The sequence below is a fragment of the Halyomorpha halys genome, unplaced genomic scaffold (genome assembly GCF_000696795.3).
Source record: "Halyomorpha halys isolate HHAL.00 unplaced genomic scaffold, Hhal_1.1 Scaffold1362.1, whole genome shotgun sequence".
NCBI classification, from domain to species: Eukaryota; Metazoa; Arthropoda; class Insecta; order Hemiptera; family Pentatomidae; genus Halyomorpha; species Halyomorpha halys.
This window is the reverse complement of record NW_027116648.1, coordinates 32,038-51,175: the sequence shown is the minus strand read 5'-3', so window position 1 is coordinate 51,175 and position 19,138 is coordinate 32,038. Positions and strand designations below refer to the sequence as shown.

The following is a 19,138-nucleotide window of genomic DNA, read 5'->3' as shown; positions in this document are numbered from 1 at the left end:
GACATAAAATAGTATCAATATAAAATAAAGATGAATAAACAATGATAAGAATAAAAAATAAGTAACAATGGTAAGAGTAAAATTTTTTTAAAATATGTAAAATATACAGTTGAAAAAGTATAGGAGACATACATAAAACAAAAACAATACAGGATAAAAAAAAAAAATGTGGAGGAGTGGGGAGGAGGTGGTCAGTTGTATTTGAAAATGAAATATAGCCGTTAAATGGCTGGCCACCTCATTCCCACTCCTCCACGCTTCCGCTTTATTGTCGCCTTCTGTTCAACCTTTCGCTTTGGACAGGTAGGTGGTCCTGATTTGTTCTTTGCTCATTTAATATCATTATTATTATTATTATTTATATTTATTCTTTATTTAATCTCTAATTTATTCTTCTCTCTTTTTTTTCTTTTTTTTTATCCTGTATTGTTTTTGTTTTATGAACGTCTCCTGTACTTTTTTAACTATATATTTTACGTATTTTTAAAAAATTTTACTCTTACCCTTGTTACTTATTTTTTATTCTTATCATTGTTTATTCAACTTTATTTTATATTGATACTATTTTATGTCTTCCTTCCTTTTATTTATATGTAATTTCTTATCACTTTATTTTTACATAATATTTATCCTAGCTTAAATTACCTTATTCTATCTTATTGTTGTAATATTCTCATTTTTTTTTTTTGTATATTTTTAGCCCTGATGAAGCCCTGCAAAGTGGGGCAAAACGTCGGACATTGAAATAGTTATAAACTATTTGTTCTTCTTTTTTTTTTACCGCTACCCTGACCATCTTCTTATATTTAAATATTTTTTATTTTGTATTTTTTAATTTTTTACCCACTTGTAACGTTTCGTCTAAAAAACACTTTGTCATCTCTGTAACGAATTTTTTAATTCTGAGTCTGGCCATATTCTACATATATATTTATAAAAGTTACCTCTCAAAAAATAATTAAAATAAAAATTATAATTATAATTAAAATTAAAAATTATACATATACAGATATATAGGAAAGAACAAATAGTTAAAAACTATTTGTTCTTTTTTTACGAGAACCCTGACCATCTTCTTACATTTAATTTTTAAAAAACTTTTATTAGTTACTTTTGTAAACCGTAGAATTTATTTCCTGAGATTAGCCAATAAGAACAAACACACAGATCGAATCATTTGAATATATGATGCACTGCACTAAAATAAATTAACCCTTATTTTTAAAACTGTCTGAGAATTCTATTCCTTTCAAAACACATCCCAGTTAATTTCCCAAAGAAGATGTTTCTTTGATTATAACATTCATTATAAAAAAACTATAATCTTATGAAATACATATATCATTAAATTATCTAAGAGAGCTTTCACTTAAGAGCTTCCCTCTCAGGACAGACCATATAATTAAGTAACATACCCCCACAAAAGGATACTCTGTACCCATCCTTATTGTGTTCCCATTTACCATTTGGGAACTTATTAGAAAGATGTCTGTGTTGATTTGTGATTGAAACTTTGACATTTAAAACACATGTTACGTTAAAAGATTCTCACTAACAATAAGTGGTATGGGCTAAGTAATAATATTTCTAGAGTCATAAAGAACAATCCCAAAGATGTTTATAGGGCCATCAATATGAGCATGATCATGCTTATATTGATAGCCCTGTCCTTTCTCACACTGAAATTTTGGAATTATTGATGAACCTGGAATTTCATTATATAATAAAATAAATAAATAAATATGAATATATAATTATTGTTCAACAGATGTTTCCTTAGATGCCATAAATTATTACAGCCATAATTTTCTCAGAATATTATAATAAAGTCTAAAAAGTAATTGGTAGTAAAAAAATATAAGTTCATGGGTGGAACTGATTGAATAGATGAGGATGTAAATAGAGTGATAACTGGTATCACATTCATTCAGTCAACGAGTACTGGCAGAGATAAGGCATGATAAGATTGACCACATTATGACTGAAGGAAATTATTGGTGTTGATGTACAATGAAACATATCAAAAAGACTGAGCACAGACAGTGCAAAAATTGTGGTATAGGTTTATGCATCCCTTGTTTTGAGGAGTTCTATAGAAAATAATAATTTTTTGTGAATCCTTTTTAAATATTTTTTTGTAATGATCTGAGTTAAAATAGAGATATTCTATTCTATTGTTATGTGTTATATTAAAATCGTTTTTATATTACAAAAATATGAAAATTTATAATTCACTTTTAGCACTAGACAAATTTTCTTAGGAGCTATGGGTCTTATAGTTGATCCTCTGTATCCTATTAACTACTTATTGAATCAATACCATCTTTGTTTCAAACTGTTCATTTTTGAATTTCACACATCTTTAGTATTATAAAAGTCAACATGAGACCAAGATTTTTGGCATAAAATTCATTCCAATTTAAAACTGGTGAGAAGCAATCCATATAAGAAATTTACAGTATCACTGTTTCATTAACCTCATTATTCTCCTTTTAATAATTTAAAATTAAAATAAATCAATAACAACCTAAAAAAAAAAAAAAGAACGATATTTAACTTCTGACACACAGTAATTTATTTGACAATGAAGATGGCAAAATTTGTGACTTGGCAGAATCAGAATGCTTGCTAAAAGTAACTGGAGAATTTTTAGGATCTGGCTTTTAATGAATGATTAGTTAGTTGGAAAAAAAGAATGTTTTTGACTACACAGAAAAAGTAAAAATGAAAGCTTTAAAATTGCTTTAATTACAATAAAAAAATCTATAATATAATAATAATAATAATAATAATAATATAATATAATAGTTACTTTAATAATTTGTGGAAAGTTGGGAATTAAGAAAGTATAAGATAATTGTTTGAACGAGACTAAAGACAAAATTTTATAGATTAGGTAAGAAATGCAAAAATGTAATAGCACAGATTATAAAGTATTTTTCAAAAAAAGCTGCTCTAAGAGAAAAGTATAAAGGCATGATATTCTTGATCAAGTATGCTAAAAATGTGTGGATGAATGAAGGAAAGATCATGAATATATAAAATTTTATGAGTACTAATGGATTGGTGAAGAAATTCTAACTGATGGAAGTCAAACACAAAATAATATCATTAGTAAGCTAGACAAAATCACTTTAACGCAGTGTAGTGAACAAAATCATTTTAACGCAGTGTATAGGACAAAATCACTTTAACTCAGTGTAATAAGGTGAAATGGAAAAACTTTAAGGATCCTTAACATAAATCTTATCATTTTAGTAATGTTTTTAATCATACACCAGGAAATAATTTAAGCTGAGGAAAATAAGGGAAGAGGCAAGGAGTTGACAAGTACTTAGAGAAAAATATTATGAGAGTTTTTATAGCTTTTAAAGGATGTCAATGGATTGACAAGTAATTCAGAAAATGTGGTGATTTCAAAACAAATTTTTATCAACGATCTTAACATTTTCAATTAAATTGTGAATGATATAATACTCTAAACTAAACAAAGAAAATTATTACCTCTGAATCTGGGTTCCCATGTTCCATATTGTCTAAAATCTTTGACAGTTGATTTAGAGCCTGTTGAGTATGGTTCAGCTCAGTCATTGCGACCTTACACAATAAACATTAATTTAATTCATCACAAACAGATAAAAAAATTAACAGTAGAACAATTGCTTATTTGATAGGTAAATTAGGAAATGAAGTAAAATAACATCACACAGGATTCCTTTAATCTTGCTTCTTTAAAATAAATAACCAGCTCCCATCATACATATAACAGTAGTATCGATCCCTTTTCTGGCTCTCAGGAGCAATAGATTTTGACAAATGAGGTATCAAAAGAAAGGGAATTTCATGGAGAAGAGATGAATTTCAATTTAGATTCTTAAATTCTAACTGGAACTAAAATAAAAGTTATTCAAATAAGTGAAAGGTTTTGAAACTCTGACAAATGTAAGTTGGTGAATCAAGATGGTATAAATTAGGTTTTAAGGATTTTGACATTGACATCAATACTCAAGTGCATTCCTATGAAATGTAGTTTAGATTCCAAGACATTCTGGCCAACCTTTGAGGGAGACACAAGCCTTGTCGAAGAGACTCCTTGTTAGACCATTTTTTCCTGGTACTCACTATTTTGCCCACTGACACACGAAGCATCAGGATGAGGAAGTGGCGAGAAGACACTAGGACATGGCTATGACAGTGAAACTCCTGAACCCATCAATAGGGAACGTACTCCATTCTTATGTATTGATAAATTAATGTTATACTGATCAATTAACCATACTAACCTATTATGCCCCTCCAGGGAATAAGAATGATTTAAGAGAATGAATATGTATGTTAACTCATAGACATTATTTCTCTCAATTTTAACCTGTTTGTTTTCCTCACTAATGTTAAAGAACATTTATTTCAGCTCACAATAAATGACTCCGCAGTAAAACATGGAGCAAGCCCCTGATATTTCTTTTTTGTTAGAGCGTGGCCATTACTAGTTGATTGAAATTTTATAAACTTTATTAAGTAACTTATAACAGTTTCATCACCAATGAATATTGTGAAAATTAATTTTACTTGATAATTTTACCTGAAAAGCCACAAATAGGGTAAATAAAGTGCTTTAGTAGTTTTTAGGTATTTATTATAATCTGACCGACGATTGAGCGAATGGCTCAGCACATTTTTATTTCTGATGGCTAAAATTATTCAACTTGATACCATGAATTTTTCTAAACAAGTTGATCTCAAAATCCTGAAAATGATTGTACCAAATGTGTTTAGTATGTCCGTTTGTGTTTTTAGGGAAACAACGGGCATTAGAGAGAAGAAGAAAACATAAAATACGAGAGTTCTCGCAGGGGTAAACTAGTTAGAAATAATAAACAATGGATAAATAAAAATATTAAAGAATTTGATGAATAATCAAAGAAAAAAAAATGAAAAATAGAGACAACAGTTCGAATTGGGAAAACCGAGATCTCCCGATCTCATTCATAAGTACACAGCTTCGTTATCTTTTGTTAAACTGTAGTATTCTTGGCAAGAAGAAATTCATATTGGTTATTTTCACCTCAAGAAACCCTAATGATTTATCATTATAAATAAAAGTTTTGTGATGTGCGCATCGCACCAGGTTTTGTTTAGTTTGGGGTTCACTGGAGAGTTCTCTATATACCACGCAGCCATAGTTAAAATTGAGTAACAGAAAGGAGAACTTTCTTCCTTACAATAGCTCATATAATTAACAAGAGACAAGAGAACACTGATTTTAATGTAATTTTTTTTTTGGTAATACTAGGTTGAAAATATACAAAATTTATGAAAAACTTCATAAATGAAATTGAAAATATAACTAGAGAAACGGTAAAGAAAATAAGATTTGACAATGGGACGGAATTTTTTAATAAAGCTTTTCATCTGAAAGGTATCAATCATCAGTTAACAATAATATATACACCTTCGCCCAATGGAATAGCTGAACATGCTAATTATACCATTAATAAATCAACTAGAATTCTTTTTATTGATTCTGCCTCACCCAATGATTTTTGGGCTGAAGCGCAGCAACATATTAGAAAAATAGGACACCTAATTGTTTGAATAATGTTACTCCAGAATAAAAATTTACTGGTAAGAGGCATCCAGTAGGCCATTTAAGAGTTTTTGGGAGCAGTAACTACAATTAGCTATCTAAGATATAGATAGAGAAGGAAAATTTGAACCTAAAATGACATGGAATTTTTATTGGCTACTCATTGCAGAGAAGAGCCTACTGGATTTATGATCCTATCACCAAAACTAAAATAAATACACTATTTTTATTCGACAACAGAGTTAATGAGGAGAACAAAGTAGTAGATCAGAGGGCACACGGCCAACCTCAAAGAAAAGGTTTAATGGAAAAATTTTCTGAAGATCTCTAAGGAAACCAAGAACCATACCAAGAAATAATGCATTGGAAGCAATGAGGGTCATTCACCTGCAGGAGCTAGATGATCCTCTTTACCAATTATATAAAGAATATGATCCTTCTGTGTTAGTGGACACAGTTACCTTAAGTATCTTAATTGAAAAAGATACATATATAAATTAACAGAGTAAGAACAAATATTTAAAAGTAGAGAGTAGAAAAGAAGCTGGATTAGCTTGCGACATTGGTGAGCTAGAAGAGGAGAATAAGAGTGAAGAATGTACATTGAATAATGTTAATAGTTATTGCTAGATAATTTAAATTATGGGGGTTCATGTTAAGGTAATTTAAATTATAACAAATGCATTTGTTAAGTTTTTAGAGAGTAAAAACTTTTCATGAGGCTAATGTATGAGAGAAAGCGGTTGATGATAATGAAAAAAAACAAAGGCTGTAGACTTTCTGTCGGCTAGAGGAAGGAAAGTAAGGCGTTGCTGCAGGACGGCTATTTTGTCTGGATGGCTGAGTTGCAGGGCCTGAAAGCTTTGCCGGATCATCTGAGTGAGTTTTATATTAAATTACTGATTTTCAAATTTTACAGATGGATTATCAAATAAATACATGTGATTAGTCAAATATGTAACCAGCAGAGATAGATGTCGAATTGTACATTTATATAAACGTTTTTTTGGGAGGGGGTCATCTCATTTTAGCCCATTAACATTGGAGTTTTTGTCGGAATTGGCCCTCTGGAGGTTATGGGAACATCGGGGGAAGTCGCATAGTGGTACACGGATTACATGGAAAACCAAGCAATCTTGACTTCCAAATAGACACTCAATGATTTTAAAATAAATGTTTTTTTTTCCCCTGTACTTGTGTTTTGCTCTATGACTTCAATGAAATCACAAACAAAAGCCCTAAAAATCTAACAGAATTTATAATTATTATTTTGTTTTTTAAATATAAATTGACATATAAAACAACTTGCAACTGTTCTATCTGATTAACTTATGATATTCATTGTCAATCATTGTTACAAACATCTTTTCATACCTATAACATATTTTGTCACACACTTATACAATTTAATGTTGAGTTTGAACAGGGAGGTTGCATTAACTACTGGTTATCATTGTTTATTTCCTCAAAATTTCCCTTTGTTGCTTTTTTAATTCTTTATTTTTTTTTTTTTAAATTGATGTTTTCACCCTTTTTCTATTAGAACTTTCCTTTAACTGTTTTCTACTTATTTCAACTCACTAATGTAACTGTCTCAGTTTAGTTTAAATTGTTTCAAAAACTTAGTATAATTAAGTGCACATGAATAAAAAGTACTGAAAAATATATTATGTTATTTATACTCCAAAAAGTAGGTATACTTCAAATAAACATCTAACTGAGATAATTATAATTAATGTATACCTGCAATGGTCCATCAAAAACCCACTGTAGTCTTTGAGCAGGAGAGCCTTCATTAGCCAGTTCTGTAATCAGGCAACATATCACCAAACATTAATGCCAGTGTCATTGTATGGCTTTACATGCACAACTACTTCATAGAGTTAGGAAAAGGCATAAACAACTAAATATATTCAATGCTATTAGAATAGAAAAAAATATAAAGGAGTAGAATAAGATAATACAAGCATATGCATAATAAACAAAATAAAATAATAGATTAAATTTTAAATGTAAAACTTGAAAGTTTAGTGGGAATTAAGAAAACAATAGAGGAAACAGCAAACGACAGATGATGATGAAGAGTGAGGAATAGTGTTTTTTTGAGATGTGTAAACAAAGCAAAGATAAACAAATACATAAATGAACAAAATAATTGGTTTATAAGATAAATAAAATAGCAAAAACTAAAGACTACCTCATCCCCAACTTTCCTTTGCTGTTTTGTCTAATTTCCTTAGTTCCAGAAAACTTTTTCAATTTTGCCATTAATTTTTTTCAATTTCAATTTTATTTTGTATGTCCTTTATATACTATTTTATTATCTTCTTCTTTTCATGCAATAAGCAACTGATATACATATAAATATATACATATATACATACATACATATATTGATGACTTTTTTCTTGACTGTTGTAGCTATATATTTTTTTGTGGGTCTTGAGGATCAGTCAATAATACAACTTTATTTAGGTGATGTTTCGCAACTTTATTGTTTGCATAGTCATGCCCTACAATGAAAAAAACAACACTTTTTTTAGTACAAATACTTTTTTCAACTAATTACTGTAAAACTACAAGTGTATATTGTAATCTATGATTAATAATTATTACAATTAAACCATTACTTACAATCGCCTATTACAGTGTGTTCTACATTGTGATCCAACTAACTCCAGGTTTGTGCCAGAACAGAATAGGTTTTGGAATGGAAGTAGATTTGCATTATCCAACACGGAACTATAAGGGTAAATTTTATTATAGAATTTGAAAAAGAAAACAAAATACCATTTTTAGAAGTGCTTTTAACTATAAAATCGAATGGGAAAATTGAAACAAAATGGTGACAAAAAAACCAGCCAACGTCCAAAAATATTGAGTTAGTTGGATAACAATGTAGAACACACAGTAATAGACAATTGTAAGTAATGTTTTTACTAAGAAATGTTTAATTGTAATAGTTATTACATAAATTATAAATTACACAATGTACTTGTATTTAATAGTAATTAGTTGAAGAAAGCATTTGTTCAAAAAAAATTTTTTTTTTTCACTATAAGGCATGAATATGCATACAATAAAGTTGCGAAACACCGCCTAAATAATGTTGTATTATTGACTGCTCCTTAAAACCCACAAAAAAAAAAAATTAATATATATATATTATATCTGTACCACTTCAATCAATGAAGGGTCACTGTTACTAGACCAACAGTTTTGCAAGGAGGTGAGTTTGTCAGAACCATGTTTGACTGTGAGATATTTACCCAATACATGAGGCTGGGTTGACCCCGGAGGGCTCCCAAACCCACAGTGCAGGCTCACGGCTACAATGAAACAGAAATTAATTATCTGCCACAGTCGGATTCAAATCCGGGTCCTTGGGGTTAGTAGCACAGTGCCTTACTACTGAGATACCCATTTCCATATACCATATGTATATATATATATATAAACTTCTATCTCTATTAGTATTATTATCTTTAATACTACATTCATCCATATTATTACCTTTATTATTCATCAAATTATTTCATGCATTTATTTTTTTTTTTCAACAAAACAGCTCTCCTGATTGGCAGATGTTTTCCAATCTTTTAATTTGGTTTGATTACTGCAGTATAAGAAACAGGGGGGGGGGAGGGTTATTCCTTGAGCCAGCTGTGCAAAAAACTCTCAACATCCATATCATCAGTTAAAAACTGCCCACCTACAGTCTCTTTTAATGAATGAAACATGTTTTGGGGCCTCACATAAGACCCTCAACTTTTGGAAGAAGATGTAGCAGGAGAACTCAATAGCAGAGTGGAATGGATAGTGGATGGCAAGCCAGAAGAGTGCTACATTAAAAAAGTTCTTTCCCACAATCCATGAAAGATTGAAGGCTAATTGGGTCCTCCTAGACTACTAGGTCTTGTAGAACTTATTCAACTGGGAAAGCATCAGAGCTTAAGAAAGAATATCAACTCCCAGTGTGGAGTCTCTGAAACAGCAGAAAAGGCGGTAGAGCATTGCACCACCATGGAAGGATACCAAGTCAGGGTGTTAAGAAAGACCAGGATCTTAGCCCTCTCCAAATCAGACTTCCCTTGTTTAATGGAAGAAGAGAATTGTCCCTTCAACAAGTTCATTTACAGGTGGAAGGAGGAACAGGTTGGTGAACTGGAGGACACCCAGACGGATGTGGACCAGGAATGCTGGATCTACTGGATGGATACAGAGTACAAGATGCAGCCCCATCAGTAAGGTGCTTCCTTCACACTTCCTTCTCCCTCATCATAGTTACCGCTCTTGGAAAGATTGGAAAATGAAGCCGGCAAGTGAAGGCCACTTATTGGAATTTAGTATAACAACAGTCTATTAGAGATGTAATTTTGCTTAATGACAGCACCTGGCCCCATACTGTTCATATAACTTGTTGAAATATTCTGGGAAATACTTAAACACCCAGCAGTATAGTCTAGATTTATTGCTGCATGATAACCAGCCAGCTCCAGTCCGCCTGGTCTCAGTCTGGGTCAGTCTTCTTGTGTGTAAAGTGGTGGAGCCTTTCCCTTCGTGAAGTGCATGAGGTCCACCACCTTCCATGCATAAATGAACTCCTTGAAGAAGGAATTCTCTTCTTCCATCAAATGAGGGAAGTCTGACTTGGCAAGGGCTAAGATCCCGGTCTTTCTTAACAACCTGGCTTGGTGTCCTTCTATGGCAGCGCAATTCACTACCACGTGTTCTGCTGTTTCAGGGACTCCCCACTAGGAGTTGATATTCTTTCCAAACCTCTGATGATTTCTCAGTATAAAAAGTTCTGCAAGACCCAGGAGTCTAGGAGGACCCAATTAGCCTTCAATCTTTCATAGATGGTGGTAAAGAACTTTTTCAACATAGCACCCTTCTGGCTCGCCATCCACTGTCCATTTCACCCCTCTATCTAGTTCTCCTGCAGCATCTTCGATAAGTTTAATGAATAATAAATGTAATAAGATGGATGAAGTTAGTATTAAAAATAAAAATAATAATCAACCCCCCCACCCCTTGTGAGTTTAAATAGACAGCTCTCTTCTGAGCTATAGCTACTGAGATATAACTTGTTTATTACTTTTGTCAAGTGACTTAAAATTGTTTTCTAAGCTAATTTTATTTGTGTTTTTTTTTCTATAAGTTGAAGAATGCCAAGAGTTAAAGAAGTGACATAAAAATTAGGTCCATAATGATCAGTTTCTACCTCTTGGTAAGAAAAATGAAAAAGAGGAAATAACAAAGTACAGTTTGAAATTGTTACATATAATTCTTATAATAATCTGTCAGAATCAGAAGAAGGTAAAGCTGAAAAAATGAATTATATAGATTAAATATCAGTTCAATTAAATTCCTATATGCTGCCAATTGCCATGTTTTCACAATTTGTCTAATGCAAAGATGATTAAAACATATTTAAAAGCTGAAAATAAAAACAGGGTATTGGTTCATATACAAAATGTGTAAGATTTTACTTTTTTTTTTCAATATTATCTCAAAAGCAACAATAAAATTTTATACTTATTCCTCAATGATTCATGGCATTCCAAAAGTTATAATTATAGGTGATTACATAAAGAAAGATGTCAATCTCAAAAATTATGTAGTTCTTAAAGTAATACAAAGAAAGAAGCTAATGAAGCATAAGACACGGACGATGAATACTTTGATACTGATAACGTTGTTTTAAATGCTATAATCTTTAACTTTAAAAAATCCCTGAGTCCAGTGACTTCCTTCACATTTTGCAAAGTTTAAAGTCAATGCCAACCAATTCTGCCTCCAGGAAAGTATTACTAAGTAGGTATTAGGTGTTTCCCCAGTGGTGGCTTTAAAGAGCCCACAAACCACAGATCGTTGCAGAAGTTCATGTTATTTATAAATGAAATAATGCAACAAGCATAAGCTACCGCCCAATGTATCTTCATAATTGCTAATTGAAAGCAAACATATTTTCCACTAGCATAAACCTAGTTGTTGATGTGTTGGAATACATTAAATTTTTTAACAATTCCAGCATTACCTTTCTCATTTATGTGGTATTTATTGGTATTATTGGATTACTCTTTCCTATCAAGTATAGGCCGACATTGTAAACAGTTTTCATAATTTTTACCTTGGGCCCTGTTCGATCTAACTATAACCTATTACTATAACGTTTTTACTAATGTTTTTATACAAGCAACCAACTGATCTTAGCCCAGGTGCATATTGGGAAACATCTAATATAAATGTTTCTTGACTGGCACCACCCATGACACGTTGGGGAATGTATATTGCAATGCTTATTTCGCCCTGTGGATAAGTGTATTTTATTTAAACTTGTTTTTAATGAATAGATAATTTGATATTGCTGAGTGCTGCATATTCTGGTAATGTAAATATTGTTTAAATGTTCATAATACCTTGGTTATTAAAATTTTAAATAATCTAGGGTCAAGTTTAGTCAAAAAATTTTAATTATCTGTTTCTAAAATTAGTTTATCACCTCTCTATTATTCAACTGACTAGCTCAATTCTATTTGGTATGATATTTGTAATGTATCTTTTCCATACAAATATCTTTTCATCTGTTCTGTGTAAAGTTTGTCTGAAATATCAAAATAATGTGATATTGAGAATATTGATATTTTAATCGAAATTATTGGGATATAATACCAAAGATTGTTTGACAGGGCCATAGATAGCCAGGCCCAGAATAGAAAGATAAACAGGACTGTTTAAAAATAATACTGAGATCCCTCCATCACTAAAGGTTTTATATGTTTTATTTTGTTTTCAATAATATTATTACAATTCTGAAAACAAAACTAGCAACTACATTATAATAATCAGAGTCATTTTACATCAACAAGAGTTTATTATTTCACATCAAAATGTTTCAACTTTAAATATCGATATTTCTGTTCCACTAGAATTAACATATTAATATTGATAAACGATACCAATAATAATATTTAGCATTCTATATTATTGAAGTATCAAAATTTTATTTCCCATATAATTGAAATATCGATACCCTCTATTCGATATTAGAAAATATAATATCAATATTTGGTTTCTCATATCTGAATATAGGTATTTTGCCCTCGATATAACATATTTTCAAAATAAATAATTCATGACTCCAAATTTAGTAGGAGATTGGTGAATAAATCATAAGAATAGATGAGGAAAGAACCAAATCTTGGCAGTGTTCATTCTTATCATAACAATACACCTCAAAACCTAAATATGATAATTTTCAACTACATGAAAGAGTTCACCAACAGTAGTTCAGGCATAATGAAAAAACCCTGAAAAATCAATTATAAATTAAAGGTTCCTAAAAAATTGAGTTTAATTAATAGTATTAGCAACATTATTTATCTTAAAGCAAGTAAAATAAATGATATATTTTTGTTAAATAATTAGCAACCCCATTGATAATAATATATACATAAAATTGATACAATTAAGCAAAATAATAATTTATATAAAAAGGAAGAGGAGGTAAATAAAATAATATAAGAACACTTACTACAGTGTAAGGGTTGATGGTTCAACCCCACACAAGCCATGTAATGGGATAACCTGCTACACAGACGGACCCCTAATGGAACAAGGATCCGGAGCAGGGATATGGAGGATGGATAGACCTAATCAAGGCACATCCATCTCATTAGGAAAGCACACCACAGTGTTCCAGGCTGAGGTGTTTGCAATAGATGTCTGTGCTCAGAACTTAATAAAGGAGGGCATGAGGGAAAGGCTAATCACAATTTACACGGATAGTCAGGCAGCCATCCATGCGCTGGACAACTACGCAACCCGCTCCAAATTGGTGGAGGAGTGTAAGGCTAATTTGAACTCTCTCTCCTTGGCCAACAAGGTGTGGGTGGAATGGGTGCCTGGACATAAAGGCATTAAAGGAAATGAGAGAGCAGACTGCCTAGCAAGGAAAGGATCTGAGTATGTTCCTCTCACACCTGACCCCATATGTGGAATTAGTCTCAGCCATGCGAAGAGGCATATCAAAAAGATCGCTGAGAGCAAGGCTGGGATACTCTGGAGAAATACCAGAGGGATGAAACAATCAAAAATGTTCCTCAAAGGACCCTGCCCGAAAAGAAGCAATTGCCTTCTTAATATTGATAGGAGTATCCTAAGATGGGTGACAGGACTATATCTCTATAAAATGGGACTGATAGAGTCCCCTATCTGCAGGTTCTGCAGAAAGGAGGAAGAGACTGCTTACCACATCATGTGCAAATGTGATACAGCGGCAAGAACACGATTCCTCATCTTTGGTAAGGATCGTATCTTGGATCCCAAACTTTGCGAAACTGTGGATCCTTATACAGTGTCCAGATTTGCAAAGGCAATTGGCCTGTTTTGAGCAGAGGAGGGACGGCGTACAATAGGCCCTCTGAGGCCGCGGTGCTTCTTGGCCGGTGTTATATAAAAAAAAAAAAATTATATAAAATTAAAATTACAGTAGAAAATGGAACTAACCTAATAATACATATTCATATAATAAATGTGTTTTCATTAAAAGATATTTAAGCATCAAATTTCAGAATCAAGACATAATTTCATAAAGTTCATAATTGATTTAGAAAACATATTTGAAGATATATGAACATCAAAAAGCTACACATCTATAACATAAATATATATATATTTTATTTTACAAAAATGATCCAGACTTCAGAACATTAATATTTATATGCTGATATAATTAAGATATCCATATTGTTAACCAATATAAATGTCTAAATTTTACTTTCTTTATCTCAAATCTATTGAAGGAACCTGAAATCTGTGTAGCGTGACACAAAATCTGGAGCCCCGCTAATGTGTCATACCAACATGATACTTTTATCATGGCACACGAAAGTGTAACATTGCCAATATGAACTGTTCCATTCACTTACAAATGTTGGTAAAACTGACACATATTCGCATCACTGGAAGGCACTAAACGCTTCCCAATATGCACCTCACCTTAGAGGGAGCTGTTGATCAAAACTTAAAAGAACATTTTATCTTCACTAAGTCAAAATTTAACAACAGAACACATAAATTATAGAAGTAAGAAAAATATGGCAATGCACCAGCCTTCAACTGTGTGATGTTTCACAGTCCCAAAACAACATATTGAATTTTCTGAGCCTTTGGCTATTGAGTGGTATGATTAAATTTTGGATATGAATGATACATTCGGAGCTGCAATGCCAATTTCAATCTCCAATCCCCCGATTTAGTTAACATGGGATTTTCTGAATTGCAACCTGTACCTTTTCTATAACCAAGCCATTATTATTATGTTATTTCATTATCAATTTCATTGTTTGATAAACAAGATACTTAATTAATTATAAACAGTACATATAGGTTTACATTATTTCTATTTTTTAATATATTCATATTGCCATTAACATTGTTTCATTTTTCTCTTATATGGAAGATAAGTGTTTCTCGTTTATGGAAGATACAATTTTTAAGGATATTTAATCCTTTAGTACTGTCATGAATAACTTACTCCTAGTCAAGGGCTGTTTTAATGGAATTTCATCATCATCAGTGGATGTAATACGTGAACCAAAAGTCAACAAATGCTGCCTGTAAAGACGATGATTTTTGAGCTGTTCCATCCATTCCTCAAAGACTTCATACTGTTTTGCCTGCATGAAAACACAAAGATAAAATATTTTGAGGTACAAATAATCACATATTTTAAAATGGACTAGTTCTGAGGAATAAATGGATTTTTTAAGCAATAGCATCATTATCACTAACGAAAAGAATTTAATAACGATCCCTTACCATATAACTAAAATGAAAAAAAAAAAGTGTAATATCACTTGCCATTAAAATATCAAGCCGAGCAGTTTTAATTTTGCAATGTTACTAGTTAATTTGCTATGTTATGTTGTTATTTTTAATCTTTAGAGGTGGATCTAGACAGTCAAGATAATCTATGCTCTATTTTTTAATTTATATTTATACATAAAACAAAACAAAAAAAAAAAAAAAGAAATAGAGAAAACTTCCAAGAGCAAAACAAGCTGCCTGCCTATTGTAAAAAATATTTCTGATGAAGATTTAAGCAAGTTCGTTATGCTATATATTGAAATATAAAATTAAAAGATTTTTTGTGATGATTTTTAAAATAGATATAATGAATAATAGATTAATAATGTACTTGATATAAAAACATTAAAACGGATTCATATTGAATAAATGTTATAATTCAATGTTCACAATATTATTTTGGTTTGTAGTATAAATAATATTTATTAAACAATTCTACATAAAAAATTCATTCAGATTTTGACACTAACGTTCATAAAACAGTCCAAGTTATACATACAGTATTCCAAAGGAATTTATTAGATTTTAGGGGATTCAATTTTTTAAACAAAAGATTAGTTTTCTTCATAAACTGATGTTTATGAATTGCAGAGAATTTTGTAACTAAAGCCACCACTAATTTTGTAACTGCTCCTCATTTTTTTTCAAACCCACTGATGGTTAATATTTAGCATTGCTAACTCATTTAGCATATTTTCACCGATAATTTATTTCACCCATGTTGTAATTGAGTGAAGAAAGATGATTGAAAGAGCACTATTAGTGCCTGTTTAGGAAGAAATATGAGCATCGCCCTTCTAATGGTGGGGAAAAAAATTACACATTCTTAAAACTTCAATATCTTGGGTTCCTGTGCCTCATTTCACATTTTAAACCACAATTTAATTTCCTCTTGGACTCTAGAAAGTTACATAAGGCAAAATAACTTTATCCTTATTCTCTAGAGAAAATTTACTTATGTTGCTTAGATGGAAATGTTTCAATGAAAATGAAGGAAAGTTAACAGCAGAAAATCTGACTTCCAAAGATGATGTGATAGAACCCAAGTAATGTATTGAAAATGACTATCCAAAAATTAAGATTTCCGGCAGGAAGGTTGCTTTTGTCAGCCAAAAAAGTGAGTGGTGTTTATATCAACATTTAAATTCTTAGTATTGTCATTTGCTTCTTCCATAATGTAAAATGTGACATTCTCTGCGTTTTACATATAATCTCTTTATCATATAGATAAAGATTGGTTTTCATGATGTGAAGTGTCTTCTATTGAAGTCTATTTGCAATGTGTTCTAATGTAGCAGAATAGTTTTTATTCAATGCTTCTGACACAATTAATGAAGATCTAATAACAGATGTATGTACTCCTTCATGATGCTATTGGAAAATCCTCTTTATATAATGTTTCTAATTCTTCAAAGATATCGACAAAAACATCCTTAAAACATGTATAGATTTATATTTTTCTGACTACCTAGTGTCACAAACTTTAATAGTGTTAGCAATAAGGTTACCTCATGAAAAAATGTGATTATTTCCTTCATGGTTCCAATAATGGAATAATAACATTTAAGTCATTAATGATAAGGTTTAACTTGTGGAATAACTAAATGGAAGTACAAGGCTTTCTAGTATATAATGAAAGTCCAGTTTAAAAGGCTTGCCACAGGATACTCTGCACACCCCTTTCCTTTCTCAGGGATGGTGTACCATTCGTCAAAACCTGACACCACACATTTATCAGGGTCTATATATGAACATTTTTTTTGATTTGATTTTAATCAAAGAACCACAAATTTCCAATAAATAATCTAGAAATATCCATGGTTTTATCAGGTAAAATCTTATAAGTTCTTTAACCCTTCTCTGACTATAGGGCCACATAGATCAATTTTGTATGGTATCATGTACGTCCTTGTATTAATGAAATCTGATGATAAAAAAAAAAAACCAGCAGCCTCACATGTTGACTAATGGCAGAAATAAGACACAATATTTACAGAACCTCTCAGCTACTTTGAGTAAGCTACAGTGAAGGATACATATTCATCTGCCACTGGTGATTAAAATTTTCTCAAATCTTCTAGTGGTAGGAACTGTAAACAAAAATTGTGGAATGGCCCATCACTAGTTGTATATTACAGTAATTAGCCCTATGGTCCTATATGGATCATTGCCAGCATTGCATAAACTATATATATGATTATTATGATGATAGGTTTTATATGGAATATATAAAAATCTTTCTTATACAATAACAAACACTTATTATTAATAAAGAAATACATCAGCCTACTTAAAATAAATAGATTCTTATAACTAGCACCAAGCTAAAAAATAATATTATAGCTTACAATTTGTTATTTTAATTCTGTATGACAGATCTACAATGAAAAAAAACATCACAATTTGCCCTTTCCCACCTAAAATAAATAGAAAGTGTTGGTTCACTCACTGTTAGCTGAATGACAAAATTAGTATTCACTGAACTGATAACTGTAACACCTATATCCATAACTTACAGCTGTGTGAATTTAACTGAAACTGAATATGCTTGTGATGATTCAAAAGGCACATAAATTAAAAATAATTTCACTTACAACCGTACCTATCCATTTACTATTAACAATTTCAGTCTGTAAAAAACTTTGCTAAACACTTCAAATTATGACAAATAATAATTATTTTATTTAAATATTATACTAATGTAAAATATTTATACTAAATTTAATTATATCTATTTATACTAAATGTTATTAAATGTATGTAATATATATTTATCATATTTCAGTCACTGGAAGGGAGAGACAAATTATTTACAGCAATATAAAAACAAAACAAAAAACAAAGCATCTGTAGTAATTTTTTGGTTACAGATTATGTTTTTTTATTGTGATAAATGCTATTGTAAATCACTAACCAGAAGTATACATGATAGTAGATCGTTACAATCTACTAATGATTCTTTTATGAGAATTGCAGCAAATAGTAGGTGTTAAAGCCCAAAATTTTTGATTTCTATTTAGGTTAATTTTTTTTTGGCAACTTTCCAAGTGACTTTTAATTTTGTTAGTTGTAAGTTTATGTTTATTCATTTATTTTTTTTTTTAACTATAAGTAATTTTAATTTTGTAAATAAAAATAAGGGATATAAGGAGGTTCTACGTTTATAAATACATTGCGGAGGTGTAACACGTGCGGAACAATACCGAAGGCAGTGGGGCCAGTTCCTACATAACCGCGGATGTACCGGGCAACCCGACAACCTCTCTCTCACCAGCTCGCCAGCGGTCATCCTGGTCAACCAACTCTAGACTTGTGATATTGTTATGATATGCGCATATCGACCCCACGCCCATCTGTGAGTGACTTTTATGTTCTTCCTTCGAGTTTCATATTTTCTTTTTGCTTAATTAACTTATTATTTCTAGTGTAAATAGATTTTTTTTGTTTATATATGTATCAAAATATGTTTATCCTTTTAACTCCACGATTCACTATCTTTTTTTTGTAACAACATAACAGTTCATTTTTTTTGTTTATATTATAATTAATTAAATCTTTGTACCACTTGGAAAGTTATTTTTTTATTATTTCATTTTCTCAATATTTTTTTTATGTGATATTTATTTCAGGTCCTCCGTTATTTTTTTTGTTTAATTTTATCTCGAACCAGCGAACATT

General features: G+C 30.9%; 1 protein-coding gene across 1 annotated transcript in view; it reads right to left on the bottom strand.

Annotated features, from left to right (window-relative positions):
• The window catches only part of LOC106689434 (oxysterol-binding protein-related protein 6), a 95,446-nt gene that overhangs the window by 48,360 nt on the left and 27,948 nt on the right, over nucleotides 1-19,138 (bottom strand). Inside the window, exons 5-7 of the mRNA XM_067053381.1 lie at nucleotides 15,129-15,270; nucleotides 7,331-7,392; nucleotides 3,505-3,597 (exon numbers count right to left, since the gene is read on the bottom strand). Of these exons, the coding sequence (XP_066909482.1) occupies nucleotides 3,505-3,597; nucleotides 7,331-7,392; nucleotides 15,129-15,270 (297 nt within the window). The remainder of the gene's footprint in view (nucleotides 1-3,504; nucleotides 3,598-7,330; nucleotides 7,393-15,128; nucleotides 15,271-19,138) is intronic.